At 42.0% G+C, this 12,369-nt stretch overlaps 1 protein-coding gene across 3 annotated transcripts in view; it reads right to left on the bottom strand.

Moving 5' to 3' along the window:
* Positions 1-12,369, bottom strand: part of LOC148041255 (B-type cell cycle switch protein ccs52A-like) — a 62,132-nt gene that overhangs the window by 27,912 nt on the left and 21,851 nt on the right. For all 3 annotated transcript variants that reach the window (XM_087678534.1, XM_087678521.1, XM_087678529.1), the window contains exons 4-5: positions 11,585-11,764; positions 11,431-11,493 (exon numbers count right to left, since the gene is read on the bottom strand). In XM_087678534.1, the coding sequence (XP_087534660.1) occupies positions 11,431-11,493; positions 11,585-11,764 (243 nt within the window). The remainder of the gene's footprint in view (positions 1-11,430; positions 11,494-11,584; positions 11,765-12,369) is intronic.

Below are 12,369 nucleotides of genomic sequence, written 5' to 3'. Positions count from 1 at the left end.
GTACAGCATGAACAGCATGCTGAAAATGGCTTACAACAGCCAATAAATGCTGAAAATAACATACCTCCAGATCTAGACCCAATTCCTAAAAACGTTGATCATTGGGTACGCAGGTCTACACGCGTAAGAAGGCAACCACATAGGTTTGACCCCTCCTTGCATTATGTGATGCTTACTGATGAGGATGAGCCTCTTACATACAAAGAGGCCAAGTCATGCGAATTCAGCAGTAAGTGGGAGCTAGCTATGCGGGAAGAGATTAAATCTCTATATGCAAATGATACTTGGGATCTTGTGTCGTTGCCCAAAGGAAGAAAGCCTCTTCCAAACAAATGGGTGTACAAAGTAAAGACAGTTGATGGGAAACCTAAGTACAAGGCAAGACTAGTTGCTAAAGGGTATGCACAAAAGGAAGGGATTGACTTCCAAGAGGTCTTCTCACGTGTTGTGAAGATGACCACTCTACGTGTGCTTTTTGTTCTCACTGTTGTATTGGACTTAAGAGTTGTACCAAATGGATATAAAAACAGCTTTTTTGCATGGTGACATTGGTGAGGAAATTTACATGAAACAGCCCGAGGGCTTTGTAGTTCCTGGAAAAGAGCAAATGGTGAGGTTCACTTCGGACCTTTAAGTGGGAGGTTGTTGGGATAAAGGCCCGTTTAACCTCCGTGTATAGTACGCGCACATTATTTAGATGTACATGTGAATGCACCCTTACGTGCCCTAAGTATAAATACATTTTATTCTTTGTGTACCAACAGATTGTTGGTACACTCATATCGAATTGTACTTTCACTTATCTCTCTCTCACCAGCCATCACACTTTCACGCTCACTCCTCGAACTTCTGCACATCCATAGCTAAGCTCCAACAACATGCACCCGAAGAGCAATCTTGGGCAAGGACCCTCATCGCTAAGGGCTGAAGGGTCTCCAATGCATATCCAAAGTTTTGCCACCAAAATAAAGGCTTCCTCCTCCAACAAATGGGAGAAGCAAAAGCCACATGCCCTCTCTAATTTGCATAGCATCCTAGCTCCCCCAGCACTGCATTGTGGTTATTCACAAGAACCACACGAGTCAAAAAAGCAAGCTAGTCCGAACGGAACTCTTTATCATCCATGACTGCCGGTGACTTGTAGGCCGGATGTACCAATGCAGCAAAACCATGGGTGGGCTTATGCATTCATGCCCATCTCCTCTCTGCAATCTCTAAAACATGTGCACCATGTGTCTCTGTGATCATTGTACAAGCACGTGCCTCCACCAATGCTGCTCTAAAGAAGTGAACGAGAAGACCCATGGTGGAACCCTCGCAATCACTCATACGTAACACCCTATAAAAGGGAGTCGCGACAATGACAACGGCACAAACTTTTTGCCAAAACTACTCATAAAGGCGCAAGCGCTGCATGGCTTTGGCCTCCTCTGTCTCATGCTCATCCCATGTGAAGAAAATTGCTAGGGTTTACACTAAGGAAACACGGAGTGTACGAACACGACAAAAACACAAAGAGACAGACAGAGACACAAAAAGCAAAATTCAAACCCTAAATGCGAAACTCAAAACTCAAACACAAACAGAAAAATGGAGAGAAGAAAAAGGTGCTAGGAGCAAAGATAGAAGATCCAACCCCTAGTGTGTGTGAAGCGGATGTAGAGTGTAATCCGAGATTTTGAAAGGATAAAAGGAATTGATCAAGAGTGGAGGTAGAAGAGGGTGCGATGGGAGGGAAGTGAGAAGTGTGTGTTACATGCTCAAATGAAACAGAAACTATAGATGTACCTAAATTTCGTCTGCTTCAAGAGCCCCCTCTATTGAAGTTCACATACGCAAAGCCATCTGGATCCTATACCTCAAAAGAAGAAAAGGGAAAGGGTTTTGATTCATGCAACTCAAAAGGATTGTACAAACCTAACATTGGACCTGGCGGAGATGATGAAGATGGATTGCTAGACGTTCTGAATGTCGTATATCCTTCATGATCCGAGAGGTGGCCAGCCTCACCAACCGGTCCGAATGTGGTAGTAAAACTGGTAGGATGAGTGTAAACATTACCGTACTTGTTGTGATAGCACTCCTCAAAGTCCTCCTCTCTTATCTTAATGAAATTTGAACTAGGAGTAGAAAAATAAGGTGAAGGTGAAAGTGAAGTGTCGTCCTCCTCACCAAGTCCATAATGCAGTCTCAAGGCCTCCAGTGATGGAGAAGCCTAATAGGGCATCACACGAACTGGAGAAGAAGGTATCTCAAACATTGTGATTCGGTTACGAGTCATATTGTGTGCCTCACACAAAGACTAGCTCTCCACAATATCCGCAGCATACTCTTTACAAGAGCACTGCCTCTGATACCATGTGAAGAAAACTGTTAGGGTTTGCACTGAGGAAACACAAAGTGTACAAACACGATAGAAACGCACACACTAGGGGTTGGATCTTCCATCTCCTAGCGGAAAGACTGCCATGTCGATGTGGCAACGAGTAGGTGGTCATTGTGCCCATCTCGATGTGTGGGAAAAGACGGTTGATGTTGTGTGTGTGTTGACTGGGCAGGCGAGTCTAAAGGGCAAGGCGCAAGGTGACACGTTGGTGGCCGCGCACATTGGGCGGCAGCATGATGGGTCAAAAAGGCAAAGTTGGTAAATTTGACGTGATGGTCACGGCGAAGGCATATTGGACAGTAGCATGATGGGTCAGAAAGAGCAAAGGCAGAAAATTTGACGTGATGGTCATGGTGAAGGCAACACGCAATCTATCAGCAGGCAACAGTGACGTTGGATATGGATGGCTCTAGGTGTCGCAATTAACAGGAGACATGGAGTGGGGTGGTAGTATGCAAGCCCATAAGAGCTGGAGTCAAGGTGTGTCTTGAGCACGGGTTGCAAACAACACACCAATCAAGGAAGATTGAAGAATTTACTTGAAAGAGCTGAACGACAATGACAATGGTGACACAGTGACATGCAACTGTCAATAATCATTCGCCGGGGGCACAAAGGCCGGCGCGATAGCAATGACTTCGAGCAACAGCTAACCAAGGTGTGGTGCTCAATGGCAATGGCTACGAGTTAATGGTCACGAGCGATGGCGAGGGTGATGAATGAAAGCCGTTCTAATACCAGTGTTGGCCTAAGCATGGAGTGATTGTGCAATTAATTTAATTGAAAATGAATGAGAATGAAAGAATTGATCGATGCACAACAATACTCGTTCACGAATAAGAAGCAATGAATTAATGAGTGAGAGAGAGTACAACGCTCTAGACGATCACATTGAATAATGCTACACTTGTGCAAAATGAGACACAAGATGTCTTTAAATAACAAAAAATAAAACCCTTACGGCTTAATCATCATAGCAAACCCTAAAATAACCCTAACCCTAGTGCACTTGGTGCTAGGACACTAGGGGAAATAATTGCATTTAATGACATTTTAAATGCCTAGGAAGCCCAGGTCATGGATCAAAGGGCATCAACGCATAGCCTCATGAGATAGCCTACATTTCTGTGTTTGAGTTTTGAGTTTTTGAGTTTTGCATTTTGCGTTTAGCATTTTTAGTTTTGCTTGTCTCTATCTAAGTCTTTGTGTTTCAGTCTTGGTCATTCATTGTTGTGTTTCCTCAGTGCAAACCCTAGCATATCTTCATATGGTATCAAAGCTTGTGCTCTTCTAAAGAGCATCTTGCAATGATTGTGGAGGCTAGTCCTTGTACGAGACTCACACGCAGCTTGATTCTGACTCATAATGTCTCACACATCTTCTTCTTCGGATCTTATGACACCCTATCAAACTTCTCCATCATTAAAGGCTCTGAGAAGACATTCTATTCTCAAGGAGAAGATAGACACACCATCTTTACCATCTTCTTTTTCTCATTTTAATCACACTTCTCAACTCCCTCCCATCCCACCACTATCTTCTCCACATTCTGATCTCCTCACATCTTCATTCCAAAATCTTGGATTACATTTCACTTCCGCTCAAAGTATACTCGAGGTTGGATATTCCATCTCTACTCCTAACACATTCTCTTTCTCCATCCTACCATCTACCTACCCTCCATTCACTCCACCTCTTGGTGCATTGTTAGGGGGGAATGCCACCCTTTGACATCGTACCTTCCACATACCCCCACTTTACCACATCCTTTCACTCTAGGATGGTTGTGATGGGCATCCCCCTCACTACACCCCCCCACACAACCTTTTAAATGCAAGGATATCCATCCTCTGCATATGGATTGTTGTCACATATCCCTTGGGTCACTCCTATGCAGGGATTTCCATCCTCTACTCCACGTGTCCCTATCCTTCCACCTTGGGCTCCACATGCGGTTACCATGCCCATACCCGATGGGCATCCCCCTAACTACCCCCCCCCCCCCCCCCCCGCAGACACTCACAAAACCCCCACACAACCTTTTAAATGCAAGGATATCCATCCTCTGCTTATGGATTGTTGTCACATATCCCTTGGGTCACTCCTACACAGGGATTTCCATCCTCTGCTCCACGTGTCCCTATCCTTCCACCTTGGGCTCCACATGCGGTTACCATGCCCATACCCACTCTATCCTTGCCCACGTTTGGATCTACTATACACACTTCTCATATGCATTGTGGACACTCTAGGATTCTTCCCAAGTGTACTCCACTCCACCTCCCTATCCACCCTACTTCCATTACACATCTCCATCTCCTAACACTACCGCTCCTATTGCAATGCTAAAAATGCCTTCACGGATAAGATTAAGAAGAAAATTAAGCAAAAGTTGAAGAAATTAGAACTGCATGAAACACAAAGGAAGCAACCCTAACATTGTGAAATATGTCAAAGAAATGGATATAAAACAAGAGGTTACTGGTACAACCCTAATGTTCGAATGGGGCAATAATTGCAAATAATGCAACCTAGAAGGAGAATTCTAGCAAGACAACCAACTGTGCATTAATTTTCAAGGACAGCAACAAATTGCACAAACAAAAGCATGATTTTATTGTGGAGGTCAACGAGACTTTATACAACGTAACTGTGAACTATAGGCACGACATAGGACTAAGAGAGGAATGCCAATAGCAAGGACCCACAACGACGAAAGACTTGCAAGAGCAGCTCAACATCCACTTGCCCTAGTAGCTAGTTGATGCATCTTTCCCCAAGTAGTGGCTCAAACCATTAACTTAGGAGATGAAGTAGAAGATGATGATGATGAATTATTTCTCTGAATTTGAAGAATCTTCATCTTTGCGGTTCTTTGACCGAGTAGTACCAAGTCTTCTTTCAACTCTCATTGCAACTCTAACCAAGGTATCTAATGTATTACTAGGTGTAAGCTCCACATTAGCTATAGAACCTCGATTCTTGCTCTTCAAGCCCTCAATAAAATAAAAAACCCACATTTCTTGATATGGTCTATCAACAACATTCAATCTATTCAACAAGTTCCTGAACTTCTGAGCATAATCCTCAACTAATATATTTTTTTGATCTATGTTCTTAATCTTCCTCAGAATATCTTCCAAGGGTTTTGTTCTTCCTAAAATGCTACAAAAATGCAATCTTCAATGCATCATATGTAGTAAAAGCAATCACACCATAACTGTTGAACCAATCCATAGCTTTCTCCTAAAGAGTGATTGCAAATTGCTGCTTTTTAACACGATCTCCATACAATTGATTTAATCCACTTGCTATCCACCTTGTTTCAAATTGAACCACATGACAATCAAGGCCTTCTTTCTTTTCACCCAAAAATTTTGCTACTTGGACCTTAGGATTCTGAGATGGTGCTGCGTGAGTCGATATTTTTATGTTCCTATTACTGAGGCCCAATGGATCAAACACTCGCTTCCATCGTGCACATGGCCCAAAAGGAGCAATTCCTACCAACAAAGCATCCCATACGCTTCTTCTTCCTCAACTACACTTCCTCACCAACCTGCACTTCTGCTTGCACCTGCACTTTCTTATCAACCTGAACTTCCAACTTCTGCCTCAAACAAGATACGTTGGGCTTTCCTTCTCAAATATTCCCTCAATTCTCATGCTTGTGCTCGTGCTCATGCTCTTATAAGATCCCAATCCCCTTATTGAGGGAATTGTCTTGACATAAATGCTATACATCCAAAGCACCTTAGACATGATCATTGCCATTATAGTCCTATACTCCCACAACCAACTCCTACAATTTAACCTCTTCCAAGCCTAATATATAAATCATGATCATAATTCACATAAAATAAGCAAGATCGCCAAAGTGTAATGGCCTTTCATGATCAATACAAACAATAATCTTCCCAGAATATTCATAATATACCCCACAACTTTTTGAATCAAAGAACAACCATAGAATGCATATAATTTTCAGGGCATCACATAAACCTTCAACATACATCATAATCAATCTAAGAAGCACACAATCCTGTACATCTATTTTTCATGAAACAAAGATAGGAGTTTAAGCTGAGACATGAACAACTAGATAGGGCACCATCTTGAAGGATTTTCATTATGTGAAAATGAGATATCCAAAAATATATAATAAAGAAGTTACATCAAGGACAACTACCCTCATGGCAGGAGGCTCTTCAGCACCCTCAATGGCGAGAGGCCATGGAGAAGAAGCTAGAGAGTATTGACCAAAATGAGACTTGGACATTGGTGGATCAAGACAAAGTGGATTTTTAAGACCAAGCTAAAAGCTAATGGGACTTTAGACAAATACAAGGCTCACCTTGTAGTGCAAGGGTTTCGACAAAAGCATGGCATTGATTATGAAGAGACCTTTGCCCCTACTGCGTAGTTGACATATTTCCAATTGGTTCTTGCGCTAGCCGCTCACCACAGCTGGCCGATACATCGGATGGATGTCAAGTGTGCCTTCCTAAATGGTTATCTCGAGAAAGAAATCAAGCAACATAGGAGGGCACCAGTGACATACCAAATTAGTCTTGAGCATGGTTCCACTAGTACCACATACAAAAGGGTTCATCCTATACCCTACTTCAAGTACCATACCAAACATATCAGTACCATAAGCACAGTTACCAAGAACGGGAACAAGAACGGCATACATACATACATACATACATACATACATACATACATATATATATATATATATATATATATATATATATATATATATATATATAGAGAGAGAGAGAGAGAGAGAGAGAATCAACACTTAAGTCTTAGAATCTAGAGAATCTAGAGAGATATATCATATCAACCATAATTCGTGAAATTAGAGACATAATAATCAAGTTTCAACAATAATAAAGATTCAAAACATTATAATCAACAATGGATTATCACATTAATGATTCAACATTGTAATCAACAATGTTGCATAAATCCAACAAGTGTGCATTGCAAAGACGCAAAATAGACACTAAACTTTAAAGTCTAAAGATCCAAGTTACAAGAGCTCCAATTTCCAAGTCAATACTCTAAAGTTCCAAAAGGCTAGCCGCTAAGTGCTCTGATTCATGGAAGATGGCTCCACTGTGCATAAATGCTCATCCTGCTGAACAACATTCTCAACATCACCATCACCATCATCATCATCGTCATCATCTTTTTCCCAACGTATAAAAGAATCAACCTTTGCAACTAATATACGAGCTAGCAAGTGAAGATTGGAGCTCACATAAACTAGGTCATTCGTCTTCATTGTACCAAGACGATTTCTCTTCTTTGAGTAAATGTGATTGAATGAGCTCCATAGTTGCTCTAAACAAGAAGAGCTAATTGTTTGGCTAAGAATACGAATAGCCAAACTCTGCAACTCTAGAGCTTTTGCCCCGTAATCCTCCTACCATAAGCAATCCCAATATTTGTCATGTCCTCTAGTGCATCCTCTGTATCAAACATCCCTAATGTTTGCCGATACACACAAAGAGCTGATTTTTAATTTTGCATTGCATTTCACGGCTAGGATAAAGCCTTGCAAACAATGTGTTCCAAGCCTTAACTACCTCAAGGTCTCTTTCTTGCATCTTTCCTTGAAACCCAAGATCAAGCACATATGCTGCAACATGCATAGGAGAGTCATACTCATTCCATCTGCTGATGCATAACTCCTTGATCTGCTCATACTTGTCTGCACTTGGTTCCAAACTCTCCAACCTCGCAATCATGCTATCCATACCTTCATAGATCTTCCTAATGCATGGATCCATGTCATTTGCAAGCCTCAACATGTGTATAATAGGATCAACCATTTGGTTGGTGTGATTCACCTCATCCCAAAAATCCCTATCAGACATATTCATTACATAACAGAATATTGATAATTACATATAAATGTGATAATCTTGTTGTCTTTCGCAACAAGAGATGCAATCCATGGCAAGTCTCCAATATCCTTCAACAAGTTATTCAAGCAATGCGTCATGCATGGACTAAAGGTGATATGTGGATACATTGCCATTAAAATGTTTCCTCTTGCCTTGTTTGTAGGTTCACCATCTGCCACAAATTGCACTACATTTTCTGCCCCAACAGCTTGCACTACCTCGCACCACTCGGATGCCAATACATTTGCACTCTTTCTAGTCTCTGAAGCATCTTGACTACCAACGAAGTATACATCCCCACGAGAATATGCAACAACACCATGTATGGACCTATGGCGTGTGTCACTCCATCCATCTGCTATCAATGTCACTCCATTTCTTGCCCATTGATTGCGAATATTTGCTATTGCAATTTCTATAGCTTCTTTCTACTTCTAAAGCAATGTAGTCATGATAGTTTCTGATGAAGGGGGCTTATATGTGGGTCCATACTCTGCAATCTTTGCCACCACATTTAAAAAATAAGGTGACCTGGCTTATTTGAATGCAATATGATCATGGTAAAAAAAGCGTGCCACTGCTGCATCTGTTTCCTCTTTTTTCTTTGGTTCCCATGAAGTGTACAATGAACTCTGTCTAACACCACGACCTGCTGCCACTGATGGCCCACGAGAAGGCTACGTAACCACTAATCCTAGTGGTCTTTTGCATGAAGCACCATGCCCTGCTAGCCTTGGAGTCCATGTTGTTGGATCCACTCCTATATTTAGCGTCCTCTTGGCATGTGAATTCCCCATAGAATTGGCTATGGGGTCAAGTAACTCTTGCCTTTTCTCAATTGATACATTGGTGCGAAAACGCACCTATTTTCCCTCCTCATGTAGAAGATGGGCTCTCACTTTGTCAACCCCACTAGTGCGAGCATAAAGGCAAAGTTTGCATTTCCAAGGGCGAGCCCCTCCACCTCTCAGTGGCACCCCTGCATCTACCTCATCCCACCATGACCAATTAGTGCTTTGACTTCATCCAGTTATTGACGAAGTACCTGCTGAGGATGATGAAGATCTCATAGATGTCAATGCTGCCATCTATATAAAAGTGACAAATAATCAATAAAGTTCAATGAAATTGCAGAAATTTGCAGCCAAAATTTCAACATGCATGTGTTAAATGTTTGCTAAAAATCCCCGAGCTTTGGTGCTACTTTAGCCTGCATTCCTTTTACTAAAAATGCCACAGATTTGGGGCATTCCAACCTGCATTCCCTTGCTAAAAATGCCCCAAAATTTGGCGCATTTTCAGCTCCCAAATTTGGGGCAATGACTAATTCAAAATCCCCCAAATTTGGGGGCTCTTTTAGATCCCGGGATGATGGATCCCAATGCCCCAAATTTGGGGACATTGCATCCAAATTTGGGCCCCAATCCTTGCGAAAGCCCCAAATTTTGGGGCAACTACCAACAACTGTTCCAAAATGCCCCAAATTTGAGGGAGATAATGGTCCCATTGAACAAAAATCTGTACTAAGTAGACAAATACTTTGGTCGGTGCTTTACACGAGATTCCTCACCAGATCGCGACGGGCCAGGCAGGCAGGGCGAGCGGGGCAGACGGGAGCAGGTAGGCGGGAGAGGCGGAAGCATGCGGGGCAGGTGAGAGTAGCAAGTGAGGCAGGCAGGAGAGGCGGGGGTTGGGTGAGAGAACGGGCGTCGTCGGGCCAACAAATCGCAACCCTAAACGGGCACGAGCAAACGATTTTTTTTTTTTAATGTCCGCTACTGGAATGGCCATTCCAAACAAGGAACGGTCTTGGAACGCGGCCCAGAACGGGAGGGGAGGGCATGGAACAGGCTAGAATGTTCTGCCAGCGTTTCTTGGGCTCGGACCTCCCGGAACGCATTAATATGTTCCTATGTGCCGGAATGGGCGTTCCCTGTCTCTATGACCATAAGTTACCAATTTAACGAATACTTCTTTTGTAAAAATTTAGGTTTTAGGTAGCTTTTATCATTACAATAGACTCAAAAAGAGAAAACGATAATGCAAGATAGGACAGTAAACTGCCCAGTAAGAGAAAACATTGAACAAATTGTAAGAATAAATCACAGGCTTGCAGGAAGTGATGTGATCACAAAAGAAGAGATGATGTGATCACAAAAGAAGATATGTAATGCCAAACTACAGCAAGTGACTCAAATCTTCTCCGCTAGAAGGAAAGCTAGCTGCATTGCCTGCAGGAAACAAAGCAAGAACTACCTATCCATGAGATCCTCATGGTTGAGATTGGTCAATTAAGGAGCAAAGGAAGCCAAAAAAGTTAATAAGGCAAAAAATCAGACCAGTCAGAAGAAGATACAAGGGACTACTCTAAAATGGGCTAAAATAACTAAATCATGGAGAGAGTAGGCAAACAAGAAATACAAATGACCATATAAAGTGCCATCATGATCCAACTTTGCAAGACAAGAAACCGAGTTAAAAAGGGCTTAATAACTGCAGGGTGTTTTGGTAGAAGAGGGAGAGATGGTGATACCATGACAATAGCTATTGTGGTGATCCTTCCTTTCCTAAGAATCTCTTTGTAATAGCCTATTTGATGTTAAATGTTATAAATCACAAGTTCAGCAATATTTTGCATAACTTCTGTGATTGTTCTCAAGTTAACACGATACATGTTAGCTTTTATGCAAATAATAGACTACAAAGGTTTCTGTTTATGCAAAAATTATCATCCTGAAGGCACAAACCACTACCAAAGTTAAGGGTGGAATTGACCCAAGCCTTTAGACTGCACAAAAAAGTATAAATCGCATGATAGCCATTCATTTTTTAAGACACAGCTTGTTGGATGCTGTATAATAAAGCAAGGCAATCTGCACACCAAACATGAGAAGCCAATCCCTGTAAACATGTCCTGGATTCCGCATAAGTTGCCTATAATCTAAAACCAAATTATTATTCCTTCAAATATTTGGCCTACTGCTGATGTCCAACATCAAAAATGAATGCATACCTCACCTTATACAATTCGCAATATAATATGATAAAGAAACCTAAACAATTCTCATATTTGTCAGTGCATATTGTGTCTGTTTTCTTCTCCACAGCAGATGGAGTAGGTACCTGATTGTCATTACCACCAGATGCAAGCTCTCGATCATCATAAGACCATTTAAGTCCACATACCTAAGCATAAGTTGGCTATTAGATCCAAACAAAAAATACAAGTATCCACATAGCTGTTTGTGAACATTTTCCTCGTAAAAAAGAAGCTTACCTCAGACTTGTGCCCTGCCAGTTTGCTGACAAATTGGTCTTGTGCCCGAACATCACGCTGCAAAATGGTCCGGTCACGACTTCCAGAAGACAAGATATGTGAGCTCCAGGCTAGTGTCCCCACCCGTGTCCTATGACCTTCCATCGTCCTCACTTTTTTGCAGCGAGCAGCATCCCAGATCTGACCACAGAATAATGCATGAGAACAAAACGAAGAGAAAATAATAGCCCTTGTTAGCTCCACTAAAAATAGTGTTATGCATAGCTTACACAGCAAAATAATGTCACCTTGACAAAATCAGAACTGTCTGCAGCTTTATGTAGAAATACACATAGTAGAACTTCATTCAGCACCGTAAAATGGGAGCATTTTGTGTTCATTAGTTGACAAAGCCAAAGTTCAACCAGTGGAGAAGATTTGAGTATTCCACATCCACCCACTTTTTGATGCCACTGTGGTGCTACACAGGAATGAATAGACGAGTGCAATGTATGAATAGGTGCACATGAGCTCATTTTGCAACACTGTGCAGTAGGCTGTAACATGAAAATGTGTCCTTAAATGTGTGGCTGCAGGGGAATCCGCACGAATATGCATGGGTGTGTCTCTTCCTGCCTGCCTCACACATCAGATATTGTAACAGTCATGAAAAGAGACGAGGCTAACCCTCAAGCCCGCATCAAGTTCCATTATCTGGATGTTTTAGCCAAATCCTCTCAAGTCAACAACTTTAATGAAAACTCTGCACTGTCAACCACTGACTTAGATAAGGTGCTTCTCAAGCC

This window comes from Lygodium microphyllum, chromosome 1, assembly GCF_053477565.2.
Source record: "Lygodium microphyllum isolate KBCC chromosome 1, Lygodium_microphyllum_v1.1.10, whole genome shotgun sequence".
NCBI lineage: Eukaryota > Viridiplantae > Streptophyta > Polypodiopsida > Schizaeales > Lygodiaceae > Lygodium > Lygodium microphyllum.
Note: the sequence above shows the minus strand (reverse complement) of the source record. Positions and strands in the feature narration are given on the sequence as shown.